At 41.6% G+C, this 18,078-nt stretch overlaps 1 protein-coding gene across 2 annotated transcripts in view; it reads left to right on the top strand.

Moving 5' to 3' along the window:
* The window catches only part of SORCS2 (sortilin related VPS10 domain containing receptor 2), a 165,846-nt gene that overhangs the window by 50,265 nt on the left and 97,503 nt on the right, over positions 1-18,078 (top strand). For both annotated transcript variants that reach the window (XM_066623901.1, XM_066623900.1), the window contains exon 3: positions 15,776-15,875. In XM_066623901.1, the coding sequence (XP_066479998.1) occupies positions 15,776-15,875 (100 nt within the window). The remainder of the gene's footprint in view (positions 1-15,775; positions 15,876-18,078) is intronic.

Raw genomic sequence — 18,078 nt, 5'->3', positions numbered from 1 at the left:
TTTTAATTTCTAAGCAGCATATATAATCATTTTAATAAGACTACCTGGAGAGTGAGAGTATATTCTTTAGTTTAATATTTTAGATTAGGCAAGCAAGTGGCAGCCAATGATTGAGATTTTTCAAGGAATTAGTGTCATCACCAATTAGTATTGCAAATTCAACAACATTGGCACACTCAATTCTAATTTATTTCATTGATCATAGAAAAGCTTGAACAATTTTGGCTCTATATGTGAAGGTGCCAAAACAGATTTTGTAGCAGTTTGTGAAACCCAAGTTGATAATTCTGCTGTTAATATTTACTGTAGTTCATTCCCATCCTATTTCCGGCAAAGGCAGGGAGCCTTATGTTGCAGGGAGCCATTCTTTGAGTAGGGCAGCTGGGGCAGCCACCCTAGACCTTGTGCTTTTATGGCCATAATAGGGCCCCTCACACTGGTTGAGTTGCTTGGGCCCACACTGTGCCTGCACTCTTCTAGCGACCGTTCTGCTTATATAGTCCTTCCTCCATTTCTTCTCACAATAGCTCTGTTTGCTGGCACATTGAGTTCTGATTTTATTTTGCTGATTATGGACAGGTGAAAATTGATGTTTCTCATAGGTTTTTAATAAGGCCAAGCCTCAGCAAGTACCTTGCTGCTTTGCCACACAGTCCCAAGGTCAATACTTGGACTGTTGTGTTAGAAGATGTATTCATGCCCTATAATAAAGGGAATGCATTGAGCACAGTTTCTATGGGTCCTTATTCCTGGGAAGTTCTATCCTGGCTCCATGAAAAAGGAATGCACTGGGCACCATTTGTACCACTCTTTATTTATTGGAAGATTTTTGGGGCATGTTGCTCCACCCTAATCCCTAATCCCACCCACATCACATTCGTCCATATTAGAGTACCAGAACATGCATGTGTGCCTTGCATTTGTGCGCAGTTTGTCCATAAACAAGAACTCCAGTTGTAATTCTTGGGCCTCTCCAAGAGGAGACTTCTGGATTACAGGCCAGCCTATCTTACATATTTTTGGAAGAGCTATATAAACGTAGAGAATAAAATGATAGCCTCTACCATGTGGGAAAAGTCTATAATATAAATTGAATGGAGTTATTTTCTGTGAAGATTTCAGACACTTGGAAGTATTGGGGGTAACATAATACATGTTGGCTGGTTGTTCACATTCCCTGTTTCTCCATTTCAAGTTGGTAACTTGAAGCTTTTACAAATCCATTTTCATACTCTTGGGATAATTCTCTGGTAGTTTCTTGTCAAATGCGCCTCTTGTTTGGTATTGACATCTGTGACCTGACCGTCCTCTGAACTTTGTATAAATGCTGTTCTAATTTTCTGTTTCATTCAATATACATGACAGTTGATTTATCATAGTACAGTTTTTGACAGTGACCAGTTCAGACGTCACAACAAACCATGGTTTGTTGTGGCAAGAATGAACCATGGTAGAGCATTACATCTGCCCATTTCTAGTTTTGTCTGAGTGCTGCCTTGTCCCGTGTCATATTTTTTGTACTGAAATCTGGGTTTGGAAGTCATTGATTTATTAAACCGCACCCAAATACTCTTTAATCTTCTTTTCTATATTTTGAATACATTTACTCCATTTAATCATTGTGTCTTCTTATTATATGCAGCCACAAAAGCTTTGTATCTTGCCTTAATTTGTGCAGAGTTAAATTTAAAAGTTATTTAGTACATCTGATTTAGCTACGACATTCTCTGGTCTTTTCTTATTTAATTTGAACCTCCTTGCTATGTCTTTTAGGTCTTCATCTTTTCTTTCAACAGGCTTACCATTCCTCCTTTGGTCAGTTTATAACACCAGTGCAAAGCCTATACTGTCCAGATTACTAATTTCATTTACAGGTCCCTCTCTTCTACACGTACAAAGTGAAGCCTCCTGTAAGTGAACACTCTAAAGCAGTCTTACCTGAAAGTAAGCTGTATTGAACTCAATGGGATGTACTTCTGAGCAGATGTATATTGATCAGTGCTGGAAAGTTGGATTGGTCCCCAAGTAATATTCTTATATTAATCGGAGCCCAATTTCCAGCACTGATGCAGCCATGCCAACGGGATATATATTGCACTGTGCAATGGGAGGGCCTCTTCAAGTAAGGGAATGTTGTTCCCTTTACCTTGGGGCTGCATTGCAGCTGCATCAGCGCTGGAAGGTTGGATAAGATTGGGCTGTCAGTCAGTATAGTGTAAAAACATGTATTTAGGTGTTTGGGTTCCAGAACAGGCAGATAAACTTCATGTGGACTCTTTCTGTTTTGGGAAGATATCAGAGTATACAGACTTTGAGGGCAGTTCTGCTCACCTGGAGATAGAAAGGTAAAATGGTTCAATCCATCCTTGATCTTTTCTTTCATGTTTTTAGGAAGCTTAGGACAGATTATCATGCCTGGTTTGATGAGCATGTTTTGATTCCAAAAAAAGCTGTTCAAGAGATTGGAGGAGAACCAAGATGTTCTGTTACAATCTACCTTCTGATAATTCTGACTGGCAGTACATTATTGGTAATATGTGTACATGACTAAATAAAATCAATGCAATTCACTCCATGTACATTTGATCTGTTGTTTGAGGTATATGAGCACTGAATGGGTAAATGACCACTTATTCCCAGCCAGACCTAGGAACTGTCTGCAGTCTCATATATTATTCATTCGTGCAAGATTTTGGTACATCTTTGCAGATGCTGGAGTAACCTATGGGAGTTATCCAGTAATTTTTCAGGGTAATATGAGATGCAGTGCTTTAATATTTCTAAGCCTAAAAGGACTACATTTTTCATGCTTCCCCTTGCTCAGTAGTGGACAGTTCAGGGCAGCATACTTCAGGCATTGACAACTGTACTTTTGAATGTCAAATTAAGACCAAGGAGACTTGAATTCAAATTTCTACTTGGTCATGAAGCTCACAAGGCAATCTTGGACCAGTTGCTCTCTCTCAGGCTTGCCTGTCTCACAGTGTAACTCCAGAGACAAATGGCAGTACCATGTAGCACTTGTAAAGTACACTTTTGAATAGTATCTGTTTTTGGTATCCTTTTACCCTGAATTGTGTATGTGTGTGAAGGAGACTTATCTGTCAACACCACTGTTGTCCTAATTAGGTTGAACAGTTTCTGTGTGTACCAGTGAATCTGAGCCCCTTGTTCTGCATCTGGGAAAAAACATCCATGGAATGTTCTCAGGGGTCTTTAAACTTTTCGGCCAAAGGGCCACATCAAATATCTGGCACAGTGTTGAGAGCCGGGAAAAAAGAATTAAATATAAAATTTAAATAAATACATTAGAGATGGAACTTGAATGAATGAACTCAAATGTCCAGGATTTCTCCAAGCACCAACATAGCCCAAGAAACAAAGCATACACTTAAATGGACCCCAATTCCCCCACCCCACAAGCACAACTCTGGTTGTGTTCGGTCAACTGGGCCAGAGGCTCTCAGGGGATCAGAGGCTGACCACGGGCCAGATAGAGGCTCTCCGCAGGCCGCATCTGGCTCCCAGGCTGGGGTTTGGAGACCCCTGTTCTAGAGCAGTGGTTCCCAAAGTATGGGTTGTGACCCACCGTCGGAAACGAAAACATGGGTCCCCAACAGCACTGCAGCGATCATGGTGCTGTGGGGACCCAGGGACATCCCCACATACCTAGGGGTGAGCTGCAGCCTCCCAGGGGGTTCTGGAGGCTTGCAGCCACCTCCACAACCAAACTCCATTCTGCTCTTGGACCTCATGTGTGGTTTGCAATTGTGCAAACCAATAGTGAGCTCAGGGAGCAGAATGGAACTCGTTGTGGAAGTGGCTGCAAATCTCCATGACCCCCCACCCCGGGAAGCTACAGGAAATCGCTAGGTACATGGGGATGTCCCAGCGGCCCCACAGCATCACAAATGCTGCAGCGCTGTTGGGGCCACTCCCCCTGCTCCCACCCTGCCCCTGCAACAACTCACATCGGTCCCCACGTCTGAGTAGGACTTTGGGAACTGCTGTTCTAGAGGGTCATCTCCTGGTTCTACGCCTTTACCTTTTAACCTTGCTACTGACCAACAGAAACATATTCCATAGCCAAAGAGATGGTTCAGTATATCAGTTGTCTTTAGAGATGTCAATCAGAAGAGTTTTTGTTGTTTTTAAGAGCTGTGTGTAGGTGTCATTTTTGCAATGAAAGAACGTTAGTAATCACAGTGTCTGCCGTTTGAAGTGTGTTCAGAACCTGCAGTGGATTCAGAATATAGCAGCAAGGTTAACTGGAACTGGCTGCAAGAGAATGTGGAGCACCTATTCTTAGGAAATTCTGGTTTTGTTTTCCAAGTCCAGTGCTGAGCTTTTGGTTTTGACCTTTGAAGGCCTAAGAAAGTTGTCTCTTGTATTGCAGTCAAGCTTTTTGAAGTGCTTCCCTGTTTTCTGTTTCCAAGAATAAAGCACAAGGGTGCCCAACAGGAAGGGCAAAGGAGGAAGACTTGATGCAACTCAAACTGTGCAGGAAGAAATTAAAGCTCAACTGCTTTGAAAGATGGATGCCTCTCAGCAGGAACTAAAGGAAGAATTGCATGTAAGAATAGAAAATTGAGATGGGTTGCTAGGAAACAGATAAATGAAGTGGAAGATAGGTTGAGAGGAAAAATGGAACAGCAGACGGAACCTGTCTTTAGTGTCACTCAGACTGACAGTCATTGCCATGTAACTGGAAGAGTGTGAAATATCACAGCCAAGCAGTACGATAGTAGATTACTTCCTCTTACAATGTGCTGTGTCCTGCTCCTGTCCAATGATAGTTTGTTGCTACTCTTGCTGTAATAAAGAGAACAATTTAAGTAAACAGAAAATGAAGGTCTTGTCCTTCCAGAGTGATGCCTACTGATTTAGGATGGTCAATTATTCTTATAAGAATGGTGCTTGTGGCTGGAAATGAAAGTCTATTTAAGCCGTCAGCAGTCTTTTTAAGTCAGTGGGACTACTTCGAAGTGTATTGGTTACAGATTATGACTTCTGCTGTTACGCTGTCTGTTTGTGACAGTGTCCTGTGATATCAATGACTTTGAACAAATCTGAGAGTCAATGCAAGTAAATAGAGAATACAGAGAAATAGGCTGTTCCTGGTGAATGGCTCCCATGGAAAGTGGATTTAAATATGCCTGTATTTTCATAAAGCCCTTATCATGCACTTGATATTTGGCCTGTTCCATATCTTGAATACATGATCAAGACTTGTATATTTTCTCTTCTGTCATTTGCAACCATTGCATTCCCATGTGAGAATAAAGTGCCTTTCTGGTCATCACCTGCTTAATGACATCACTTTTAGCCATCCGCCGGTGCCATAAATGCTATTCAGCCTGTGTATGAAATAAATATGACACCCTGGATTTAGCTTATTGTCAGGAGGCCTAGACACCCTTGTCAACCCTTGATCCCCTTTTTAGAAAAGAACCCTACTATTATATGGAGAGCAAAATGCTAGTCGCATGTAGACAGTGCAAGCATGGGCAGGTGGAATATGAAAGATTCAAGGTAAAGGATTCTAATTAAAAAGTAACTTCGAATGTATTTTTGAAAATGTTTAAAAGGTGCCACATAAAATATTTATTTATTTAATAAAATAAAATTATTTAATTTGCAATTTTATATCCTGCTTTATCTCCCTAGTGGGCATTCAGAGTGGCATTCAAATAATATTAACTTTATTATTATTATTTTTAAAAAAGTTTATGTGTCATGATAAAAAAAATCTTACTCTAATGTTCAAATATATTTTATTTTCCAAACACAATTTCCCAGAATTTAGGGAAATGTTTCATGACCCCAATTAAAATAATGGTGCGAACTTCCTAAGTTAAGCAATTATTAAATAAGAATACGTTCCCTATAATTTGTTAGACCTTGAGTTATGCCTTTGCCAAGGTATGTATTGTATTTCCTTCTGCACTCATTTATATACTACTAAAGCAATTCATCCAGAATATATAAAGGGGGAACACTTGATAGCTGAAACTCCCTTAGCTGAAAATCTTTCAGTGAAAAGGGATTCTTACTTTGAGCAGAGAGCTTAGAGAAATGACTTTCTGGAAAGTTCTTTTTGTTGTTATGAACGTTCCAGATTATTACATTTGATACCTCTTTTTTACACCAGATACCAGAGTGGATGTCATGGTCCTGGAGCACTGCCTGGAGGTAGTTGGACTATGGATAAGGGCTAACAAACAAACAAACAGCCCAATCCTTTACTGCCCAGTGCCAGTGCAAAAGTGACTCAGAAAAAAGTCTCATTCAGTACAATCTTACGTCTGAGCAACCATACACAGGATTGTGGTGTTAGCTAGTACAGCCCACCATTATATCCTGCATGTCTACAATAAAGACTTGCCCTTTATAGCCTAGCACTTGACTAGTACTGAAGCCTAGCACTCGACTCTGTTAGCAAAAAGGACCAGACAGAAAACAGCAACAACACACTAGAACAGTGGTTCTCGGGCGTTTTAGACAGGGACCCACTTTTCATGATGACAATCTGTCCGGGACCCACTGGAAGTGATGTCATTAACCTGGAAGTGATGTCATGCCAGGAAGTGACATCATCAGACAGGAAGTGACATCACTGTGATGCCAATGCCGGAAGTATGTCATTAAGCAGGAAGGGACATCACTTCCAGGTTCTCACCTAGGAACTCATAAACTTCAAATGACAAGAGAAAACATTCCAGCACAGAAGCTTTTCCAATTTTCTTTCCCATATTACCATTGCTACCAATTCCACCTGCATTCCACCTGTAAAATTCAGTATACGTCTTGTAACGAGGTGTGTGTGAAGGGTGTGCTTGCTTCCGGCTAGTGTTGAGCATGGCATTGATATATTTTGAATATGCCCATCAGTGTTCATGGCACCTTACAAACTAACTAACCTGAAGCCTCCTACAGAGCAAAACTAGACTTTTCTGCACACCTATAAGATGGGAGTCTTCCATCTCATCGAGCCCTACAGATCACCCACATGCTCAGTCCACTCACCCCAGTTCCCCACCCCTCCCTCTCCTGGGTGTCTCAGTGCTTTAGTTTCTGTATAGGAAGAAATGCACTTTCTGCATTTTGCTGCACATCAAAACTTTCACCAAGTGAATCCTTCATTATGGGAGGAAGACCCTTTTCTGAACCCTGAATCCTCCCTCTCAAACTTTGTGCAAGAAGCTTTTCAAAGAAGTCCGTCTGAGGCAAGGGGGGGAAGGGGCAGCTTCGACTCCCACCTGAAATTCAAGAGACAGGCTCTGCTCTGCCAGCACAGCTATGATCACTGGAGAAATGAAACAGGTGCTGCCTTGCTACTTTGTGCCTGTGCATGCCACTCTTTTAGACCCTGATGGAGAAAAGCTTCTCCCATACATGACTGATGCAGGCTTGGAAAATGGCGGCGCCCACTGCCAGAAACCAAGATGGCGCCACCCAGCTCATTTTACCAGAATACAAAATGGTGTCACCCAACTTTTTGCGACCCACCCAAAATTGGGTCACGACCCACAGTTTGAGAACCTCTGCACTAGAGTCTTCTAACACCTGTCCATTGGTCTAGTCTGCCCATGGCTGAGGGGAGATACAGGGGACTCAGTTAGTGTTACCTGCTGTTGGAGTAGCTAGTGGGAAAGGCTAGATCTTGTTCTCCCTGAACCCTTAAATGGAGAGGTCTGGATGGAGACAACATATGTTTTGTTCCAGCACTTGCAATATTACCTGTATGTTGCTGTCACACTCTTTTAGACCCTGAAGATGAACAAAGGAATTGAACAAAATACATACTTCTAACTAAGGAAGACATCTAAGTAGCTTGTGTTATAATTTTATTTCACTTGCCTCTGTTTTCAAGATATGATTTTGCTAATTTCAGGTGTCAGCTTTGAATATTTGAATTCTTTTTCCTTTTTAAATAAGCAGTGTTTAATTTTATCTGCTAAGACCAGACCAGAGAGGTGTTTCCCCTCACTCTCTGACAAATCATTTGTGGCTTATTTTACAAATGTGTGTTTTTAGGAGCACAGGAAGGGGTATTAGACAGATCAGTGGACTCTCTAGCTCAACCATTTTCAACCATTGTGCCGTGGCACACTGGTGTGCCACAAATGGTCTTCAGGTATGCCGCAGGAGTGTGGGGGAGGATCATATATATTAGTTGGGCCATTAGGGGATGTGAGCCCTCACTAACAACACAATGTGCATTGTCAAAAGATTGATAGTGTGCCTTGACAATTTTAGTCCCTTGTCAGTGTGCTGCAAGATGAAAAAGGTTGAAAATAACTGCTCTAGCTTCTGGTTTAGCAACCAGCTTCTGTGCTAAGGGAACCCTAGTAATTGAGCTCTCTCCAAATGGGTGGTAGGCAGCCTATCCTGCAAGCCTTGCAGCTCTTATCTAAGCCCCATTCATCTAAGCTCTCTGCACTCTAGATCTTGACGACAACATCATTGGCGAGTGCTACGCAGCTGCCTTGCGCAAACACTGTAGGGCTCTGTGCGCTCAAGGGGAAAATTAGAGGGAACACTGGCAGTAGGGTGCCTCTTTTTTATTTTCATTTCCTGGTGGCAGTAGCTATCCTTTCTGAGACTGTTTTTGTCAGGGTGCTGTGTCTGTCACAGTTACCCAAAAGGACTTCAGAAGTGCACGGAAGGTCATATGTATGGGCTGTGTGCTTTGTTGCTCCCACCTATCCCTGTGTGGTGGGCCACAATGGCTCCACTGGATCCCCACAAATTATAAACATAGTAAATACCATTTGGGGTACACTTTAGAGATATTTAGAACCATGGAGAACTTTTATTCGTAAAGCAGAAAAAAAGGTTAGTGTCTTACTTTACTTTAAAAGGAGATACAAATTAAACAAATAAAATATCTTTTACAGAATTGAGGCAAACTAAAAATGGCACCTGAAACTCCATGGAGAACACAAAAACAAAGTGCAACTGTAGAAAATCAGACAGAAAAGAAAGGTAAGAGTAGAGATTAAGCTAATCTAAATAAATTAAGTATCCAAATACAATTTAAAAAAATTAGAAAAGTTTTATAGTATCCTTTTAATAAATATAGATCAAGGTGAGGGAAGTAAGAGGAGAGGAAAAACATGGAATGTTAACCCTGTGGTCTCATTTCTGCTCCTTCCTCCACCAGGTGAGCCAACATAGGGTCCTGAACAATTACTCCTCCCTGACTTGGCTACAAAAATACAGTGTTAAAGATGTGGCCTGATCCTACATTTGTGATAGGCAACGAGTGACTGGAACCTTAACAGGCTTTTACTAGAGGGCCGGAACCTAGTTAATAAATTAAAAAATTTATTGATGAGACTGAATGAGTAGAATTTCTTCTACTGGGTGTAAATGCGTTCTTTGCAAGAGATACTGTATAGTATGTTCCTTCATCCTTGAAAGCAAGCCTTGTAGTTATTTGTGGTACATGGGTCTGAAAAAAGGTTATAATGCAGTAAAGCAAAGTCTAGGTTTTTTTGAGGAGTTTGCTCCTCGAAGAGTGCATCTGAGCACTACACCAGGAGTTGCCCATGGCATTATCTGCTTCCTCAGACCTTGAGGGCACTGTTTTGTGCTTGGAGCACAATATCCCCCTCCCAATTATGTTCCATTGGCTTATAGCCAGTGCTAGGTGTCTCTTTAAAATGCCAAAGCAGGTCCATGCACAGGTTCATATAGTCACATTGTCCAACTCCTAGATCTGGCTTCTTCTTGTAGTACTCCAGTGAGTCTTGGATACTATGTTTAACCTCTAGTATGTGGAAAGTAACATTTCAGCTGGTGGGTATTTCTTGAAACATTTGAAGGCAAGTTCAAACTGGTGTGCAGCTAGAATAGATCCCATAAGTGTAATGCTTTTGGAGAGCACCTGAAGCGGCCACACACCATTCCTACCATTGTGTGAACTATTCATTTTTGCACCAACTGTTCTCAGGGTAGATTTACTGCTAGGTTTATGCAATGTGCTGTGCATAGCACATGTTGGAGGGCCAGATCCCTAATTTCCTTAACATTTGTGCAGCTGTCAGAAGGAATGTGTGGTGACAGCCATTTGCTAGTGAGTTCATCAAATGGCTGCAGTATGTTCCACTGTGTGAATCCTGAGGAAAAGGTGGCAGAGTAACTTCCTTGCAAACTTGAGATCTTGGTTGGTGGTCCACTATACTGTTGCTGACAATATAACTCACTATTTGCAACCTGGTTTGTGTGGAAAGCTGTGATGTGTACCTCATTGCAAATGATGGTCTTTGGGTTACTTGAGGTCATAATGTGTAACTCATCTGACACCCCCAAAGCAGCTCTGGCATACTTTTCTGGAAGTGTAGTATCGGTAGGGTACCTTCCAGTGAGACACTGCTCTTTTGGCAAAGATCAGGGATATGGTATAAGCGTGTGGACAAATGTACAATTTTGACAGCCTGTGTTTATCTTGTCAGAAGCATCTGTATTCCTGTATGCTAACTGTAGCAATAGGATACCCACTGAAGAGGAAGGAGGCCGAGAAGCAAGAGTGGTGAAAAGGACTAATTCCAAGGAATTATTTTAAGAACATAAGAACATAAGAACAGCCCCACTGGATCAGGCCATAGGCCCATCTAGTCCAGCTTCCTGTATCTCACAGCGGCCCACCAAATGCCCCAGGGAGCACACCAGATAACAAGAGACCTCATCCTGGTGCTCTCCCCTACATCTGGCATTCTGACTTAACCCATTCCTAAAATCAGGAGGTTGCGCATACACATCATGGCTTGTACCCCATAATGGATTTTTCCTCCAGAAACTCGTCCAATCCCCTTTTAAAGGCGTCTAGGCTAGATGCCAGCACCACATCCTGTGGCAAGGAGTTCCACAGACCGACCACGCGCTGAGTAAAGAAATATTTTCTTTTGTCTGTCCTAACCCGCCCAACACTCAATTTTAGTGGATGTCCCCTGGTTCTGGTATTATGTGAGAGTGTAAAGAGCATCTCCCTATCCACTCTGTCCATCCCCTGCATAATTTTGTATGTCTCAATCATGTCCCCCCTCAAGCGTCTCTTTTCTAGGCTGAAGAGGCCCAAACGCCGTAGCCTTTCCTCATAAGGAAGGTGCCCCAGCCCCGTAATCATCTTAGTCGCTCTCTTTTGCACCTTTTCCATTTCCACTATGTCTTTTTTGAGATGCGGCGACCAGAACTGGACACAATACTCCAGGTGTGGCCTTACCATCGATTTCTTTGGCAGCAGCTGGGGTTGGTGGGATTGCTAGTATAAGAAGTCCAATGCATGTTTTCCCACTTGGCTTTCCTACCTTTACTATGATCTAATTAACGTTGTATGAGACCGAAACCTAATCCTTTGAGTAGAGCGTGAGGTGAGCTAAAACATGAGGTGCTCTTGCTTATTGACCACGAGTCCAAGTTGGGACATCCAGGTGATACACTGGGTAATACAGAGAATTCTGCCCTAGCGTAACAGAATAGGCTACAAGACAATCTGTGTCCGTTCTGACAACATAATGCCTTATTTGGATACATTGTTCCATAGTGGGATTGATCTAAATATTTCTCTCAGTTGGTATTTGACTGAAAAAGTGGGGTTTTGTTACTGTGAAATGTTTGTGTGAAACTGCTCCCCACCCATGTTTTGGAAATTGGGAAACGTTTTCATTTTGCATCTGAACGAATAAATCATTCATGCACTTAATGTGCTTACTCCACCACCCATTGCTAGGCCGTATGTGAAGGATTTTAGTTTTTTGGGATCAGGTAGTTAGGTCAGCTTCCCTGTCATACTGCCTTGCCAGCTTAAAACCAAATAAATTAGTTGCCCTGTAAAAGTTGAAGGGTAGGTTTACTTCCATTTCTTTTCTCTCAACCCCCGCAGTGTCTGAAAAAGGGGGAAAAAGCAGCCCCTTTGGCTCTTACTAGTTACTTTGTTTTCAGTGACTGAACAGTGTAAGTGGACAGCCTCAGCTTCTGAATTGTAAGCCAGAGGAAACCACCCCTGACTTTTCCTCTCTTGCTCCACTTAGCTAGCCTGGAGTGGGTAAGAATGAGAATTCTCCCTCTACCTCCAGCTCAATTAACAAGGATCAATGTGAAAATATCTCCAAAACAAGATGTGAGAACATGACCCAAACCCCACCCTCTCATTTGTGAAATATAAACATGAACACGGGAACTGACACTGCAGGAGCCTTTTTGGCTCAGCCCTCAACTTCATCTCAGGGACCTGTATGTACTGGCAGATTAGCACTCACTGCTGAATGTATTCTATGGACGTTGTGCATGTTAATGGTCTGATATTTTTCCTGTTAGGCTGCTCTAAAGAGACCTAAAAAAGAGAAATGTGCAGGCGGACAAGTGAACAGACTAATTATACCAATTAGAATGCCCTTTGGTTTCTTTCAGTTACACGTGACTGAGCAAACAACAATCAATGTCACTTTGAATTAGATTTGGGAATATATAAGGAATCTGTAGGTGTTCTGATAAGCTATTGTAATTTAGGCTTTGTAAGCATTTCTGTCCAATTTTTCTTTAAAAGTTCTGATTCCTATGCAGATAAAAATTTCTAAAAATTCGGTAAGCCATAAAATGTCAGAAGGGAAGTTATGTAAATGTACTTTCTTGCATGCAGACCACTAAAATTACATATTTCAGGGAAGCTAAGTAAGAACCTTTTAAAGAAGGAAAGCTTAATTTTTCTCTGGCTATCCAATGCCATGAAGTGCACACCCAGATAATGTAAAACCTCAAATCTTCACAATCACAGTTATCTTAACAATGGCGGAATTATTTTGTGGTATTGTTGTTTTCTGTGGTGACTTTTTACCATCTTTTATATTTATACACTATTTAAAGTAGTGTTCTTCAACCTTGGGATCAGGACCCCAGTGGTGTTGCAAAGCCCCAGTTGCACAATTTACCCCAGTTGCTGCAGTTGGGGTTGCAGCAATTTACGGGAATGAAAATGATTGACTGGATTAGAGCAGCACCAAGTAAAACTCTCCCTGAGGCATGCTGTACCCCTTCAGGTACCAGGAGATTCTGTCCCAGTCCTGCTCAGGTTCATAGTGATTGAGCTTTCACTAGATAGCTTTCACTAGTGTCAGGCTTCATGGTAGCTTTTTCTGTTCTCAAATATAAGTATATTTGGTTATAGTAAACAAAGCTGGGAGGGCATTATGGGGGTGGAGAATGGGTGATGACAGGGTGGGGTGGGAGGATAGGGTTCTGGGATCAACACTAGGGTCCCCAATCTCATATTTTATGTATTTATATGTTGGGGTTGTGGCACATAACTTCTTTAAAGCTTTCCACAGGCCAGTGTGTGAGAGCTATTCTCACCCTTCTTTCTTCGAATGCCTCTATATCAGAGTAAAAATCAAAATAAACTAAAACAATGATTAGATCTTTAAAAACCACCTTGTAAAACATTGTGATGCTAAGTATGGTAATATGGTGGTTTAATGTGATTAATTAAAAATAAACCTGAGCTGTAAATTTATACAAACATAGCTTCTCTCTATCTGTTCAACAGCCTTGCAGTGGAAATGACGAAAGCCAGTAGAGCAGTTGTTCCCAGACTCCCCAGGGACATGATGCCGCCGCAACCTCTTCTTCCTGGCTCAGCTGGGTGCTGCCATCTCAGATCTCATGAAGTCTCAGAGGATCCAAGATGATAACACCCAAATAAGATCCAAATGTGGATGCCACCATTTTGTGAGATTTTGTGAGATCCAAGATGGTGGTGCTCAGGGGAACAGCAGGAAGGGCCACCAGGGACATCCCGCAGTGCCTCATTAGTGTGCTAAGGCAGTGGTTCACAAACTGGAACATTGTAACGCCCCAGCCAGAGAGCCCTGGCCTCTGCCCCCTTAAGAGGCGGGGAGGAGGAAGTAGCAATCCACTGGATCACGCCGCTTTGGAGGGACGCAGGGACTTACTGCCACTTACCAGAGCCTGCAGCAGCCTCCCAAGGGTGCGGGAAGCCCCCACGCTAGCCTCTGCAGGGCTCCCCACACTGCGGAGACCCTGAAAATCATGATCACGACCACTTCCAGTTTTGCATTCATGAAACTAGAAGTGGTTGCGATTGTGATTTTTACTGACTCTGCAGTGTGAGGAACACTGCGGAAACTGGCCTGGGGGTTTCCTGCACCCCAGGAGGCTGCTGCAGGCTCTGGTAAGTGGCTGTAAGTCCCTGCATCCCTCCAAAGTGTCACGATTCAGCAAATAGCGTCACTGCCCTCCCCATGCTCCCTCGCACACTTACTGAGGCTCAAACTCTCCCTGAGAGTTTGAGAACCACTGCCCTGAGGTATTGTGACACACACTTGGGGAACTCCTGTGCTAGAGGAATGATTTTTCTCCAGTTCTTCCAAAGGAGTTTCTCACATACTTCATCCGCTAACCCAGAAGTAGCTCTGAGGAGAATAACACAAATGTGCATGTGGATGAGTCTTTATGTATATTTTGAGGTGCAGAGGTATAATTGATGTACTTCCATTGTAATGAATTTGCACATCTGGATGTATGTTCACATCTGTATGGTACTAATCAATGTCAGTCTAGTTCTTACTCTTAGAAAGGACATGGATATAAATTTCTGTGCTTAGCCTTACCTTTTCAGTTCCTCCCTTTCCTCTGCTGTTTCTCCACTGTCGGAGGTGTATTGTTGAGTCCAAAAGCTGATGTGAGCAAACACAAACTAAAGACTAATGAATTTCTGTGTTTCACACCATGAAGATGAGCTGTATCGGGGAAATGCTTCCATTTGTACTTACTGTAACTTTTACAGAATTGGTTACTGAGATTCATTTATTACAAGCAAAGACGAGATGTAGACTGGACTGGATTTTGAAATAGTAAACTGTTCTTCCCACCTTTTGTTTCCCGGAAACTTGACAACATTGTGAAACCCAACATTGTGACCCAAAGAACAATCATTCAGACACGCAACTAGCCCCTGCGGTGATCAACTGTGATTAGGAAAACAGGAACCAGGCATTTATTTCTATGTTTACCCATGGTTTCAAGACAGCAATTAATTTTATTAACCCGCTTGGAAGACACTTGGGCACACACGCCACAACTATGATTAAATCACTAACCATGGAGTGAATGCAAATGGCGTCTGATTTTCTGCAGATTTTGGAAATGCTGAAATGCAAATTTTTCTGGAATGTAAGAAGCAACATTATACTGAATCGGCTTATTGGTCCATCTAGGTCAGTATTGTCTACACTGACTGCAGGGGATCTCTTTTCAAGCCCTCCCCCGGAGAATTCCAGGGATTAAACTTGGAACCTTCAGCATTCAAAGCATGTTTTTTACCCCTGCTCCCCTAGAGCTCTTCCTCTTCTGAATTTATTTCTACTTGGCTTATGTACTAGTTCATTTTCTGTACACTTTCTAATTTACGTAATTTAAAATACATATATCCTACCGTTCTCTATTAAATCTAGGACGTTTTATTACTTCACTTTTTGTTCTTCAAATATGGCTGAAGCCTTAGTAGATCTTATCAAAACAGTACGAACTTGTACCGATAGCCTGCTTGAGCAAATTTGGTGGTTGTTTTACCACCAAAATATTGGTGATAATATTGGCATATTGGTAAGCTTTATTTGTGACAGTTGTCAAATACAGAATATGTGAAATGTATACCAGCTCCGTTATCTTTTTGGTTTGACATAGAGGTTAATAATTAGAAAGCACTTCTCTGCTAATAATAATTAATAATCAGAAAGTTTTTTCTTTCCCCCAGGTCTTCAGATTTTGGGACATTGTATACCAAGTTGAATCTACAGCCTGGGATAGCTACAGTCATTGAAAATTTTTACATCTGTCCCACTAATAAAAAAAAGGTATGAGGTTACTTTTCACAGCCAACTGAGAAAATAACTGTAGTTGTTATTGCAAAACTGAGATCTGAGGAAAGCTTTGTTGTCTGTTATGTTTAGCTCATGGTTTGGGGCCCAGGGTATCTTGAGAACCACTTACTCCCATACAGTTCTATTAGCCGATTGGCAACCCAATCCTATCCATACTTTCCTAGAAGTAAGCCCCATTGAATCTAATGGGACTTACTTCTGAGTAGATGTGCATAGGATTGGGCTGTAAGTTGTGACAGAATGTCCCAATAGCTGATAGTTTTATGGTGTACTAATTGTATGTATTGTGTATCAGTAAAATTGATGTACAATTTTGTATCAATGGTTGGACTAGATGACCTGTTAGGTCCCTTCCAACTCTATGATTCTATGAAAATACAGTTATTAGAGGAAAGAAACCACAGATCTGAGAAAAGGAAGCTTAGGGATGCAGGGGGAATACATAATTCACCATTCTTTTTAGCTGATTATAAATCAGAACTCATTTAGGATTGATGGTGTTTAGTAAGGACTGTGATTGTTTCATAGAAGTGGTGAGGGATGAGATTGGTTGAAAGTGAGAGGAATCAGAGGTGAACAGATGGTCAGCAACAGTTCAAGGATAATTGAACAGTTAACAATGACAAGGAGAAGAGAGCGAGAGATCTATGAGTAATTAAACTAAAAAAAAAAAAGCCTGAATAAAGAGCTGGTAGAAGTGGATACATCAGGTTAGAAGTTGCATTTTGTTGCTATGTGAGGGGAGCCGTATCTGCAGAGCTGTTGTCTGCAGATCGGGACCGTGGCCCTCCCATACGTTTCCAGAGGTGAGACAAGCAGGGCATTCACCCATATCCACCATTTCAGGAAACCATGGGAGGTTCCAGATACAGGAGGCAGGCCTGTGCTTTTGCTTTAAATAACCTACTTGGTTTAATTATACTGCTGTTGTTACAAATCAAGTTCAAGCATTGCTTTACTAGTGTGGCTTGGACAATCAGAGAGAGAGTCTCAAGTGATGTCAGTGGGTCAAAGGTTCCAGCAATATGGCATCTCCTCTTCTAGGAAGGTGCCACATAAAAATCTTCTGAAGAGTCTGTGCTCCACATGCCAAAGGTCATCTGAACTTGGATGGGCAAAGACATGAGCCAAGACTTTTTCCACAGCTGAGTCCAGGCTATGGAACTCCTTCCCTTGGGAAATATGGTCTGCCTCATCTCGCTTGTCCTTTAAATGGGTGGTTAAAATAAGTTTGTTCCATTGTGCATTTAGTGTAGGGTGGAGTTAAAGGGTGGCATGGCACCTTGAATGGTTTGCTTCTTTGCTGCTGTACTTTGTTGTGATTTTTATTTATATTGTGTTGTATTATTTTTTTTTATATGTAATATTCTGTTTGAGTATTCATCAGACACAGAACTGCAAGTGCCTTTTGTTTCTGCTTCTCTGTTTCTTTCGTAACTCTGAAGGCAAGACATGTAATTCTTACCACAGAAATCTCGGAGCTCCAAATGTCTTTAAAGTGTGTGAGATGGAGTCCCTCTTCATGTGTTATAATGAAACAGGAGTGCTGGTGATTCATACCACTGCAATCTCTCCTGCCTGTGATACACAAATAAAGATACTTTGCATCAATGCTATAAATAAATAAAACCGATTCGCGGAGTCTTTCTACTCTTGCCCAAAGCGTGACCCGAGGTGGAATATGCAGGCAGTGGGATTATGCAAATAGGTGCTGGATCAGTTTGTCAGTTGATTCCACTGAGTTATGCAAGAGGAAGTCAATGAATTGATGTTATTTGATGTTATAATTATTATTTATTATTAACAGTATTTATATACCGTTTTTCAACAAAAAGTTCACAAAGCAGTGTACAGAGAAAAATCAAATAACTAATGGCTATTGAGTAACTAATGTTACTTGAGTATTGTTATGTATGCATAAAGAAGTAGCCTTTTCTATTAATGTTTCTATCAAGCAGATGCAACACATGTCCTTGTTGTTGGAAGTAGAAGATAATTGTTAACTTTTCTTGCTATTTAAATATAAGTGTTTTAAGAGAAATATATTGACTACATCTGAGATGGAAAAGAAAATTGAACTCTCACTCTAGACCAATGGTGGCCAACCTTTCAACTTCAGGGCTCCTGGACCTTTTAACAATTTCGTGGAGGAGGGAACAAGCGCACCTGCTGAAAT

This window comes from Tiliqua scincoides, chromosome 4 (assembly GCF_035046505.1).
Source record: "Tiliqua scincoides isolate rTilSci1 chromosome 4, rTilSci1.hap2, whole genome shotgun sequence".
Classification (NCBI taxonomy): domain Eukaryota; kingdom Metazoa; phylum Chordata; class Lepidosauria; order Squamata; family Scincidae; genus Tiliqua; species Tiliqua scincoides.
The sequence above is the reverse complement of the archived record's forward strand: the minus strand, read 5'-3'. Positions and strand labels throughout refer to the sequence as shown.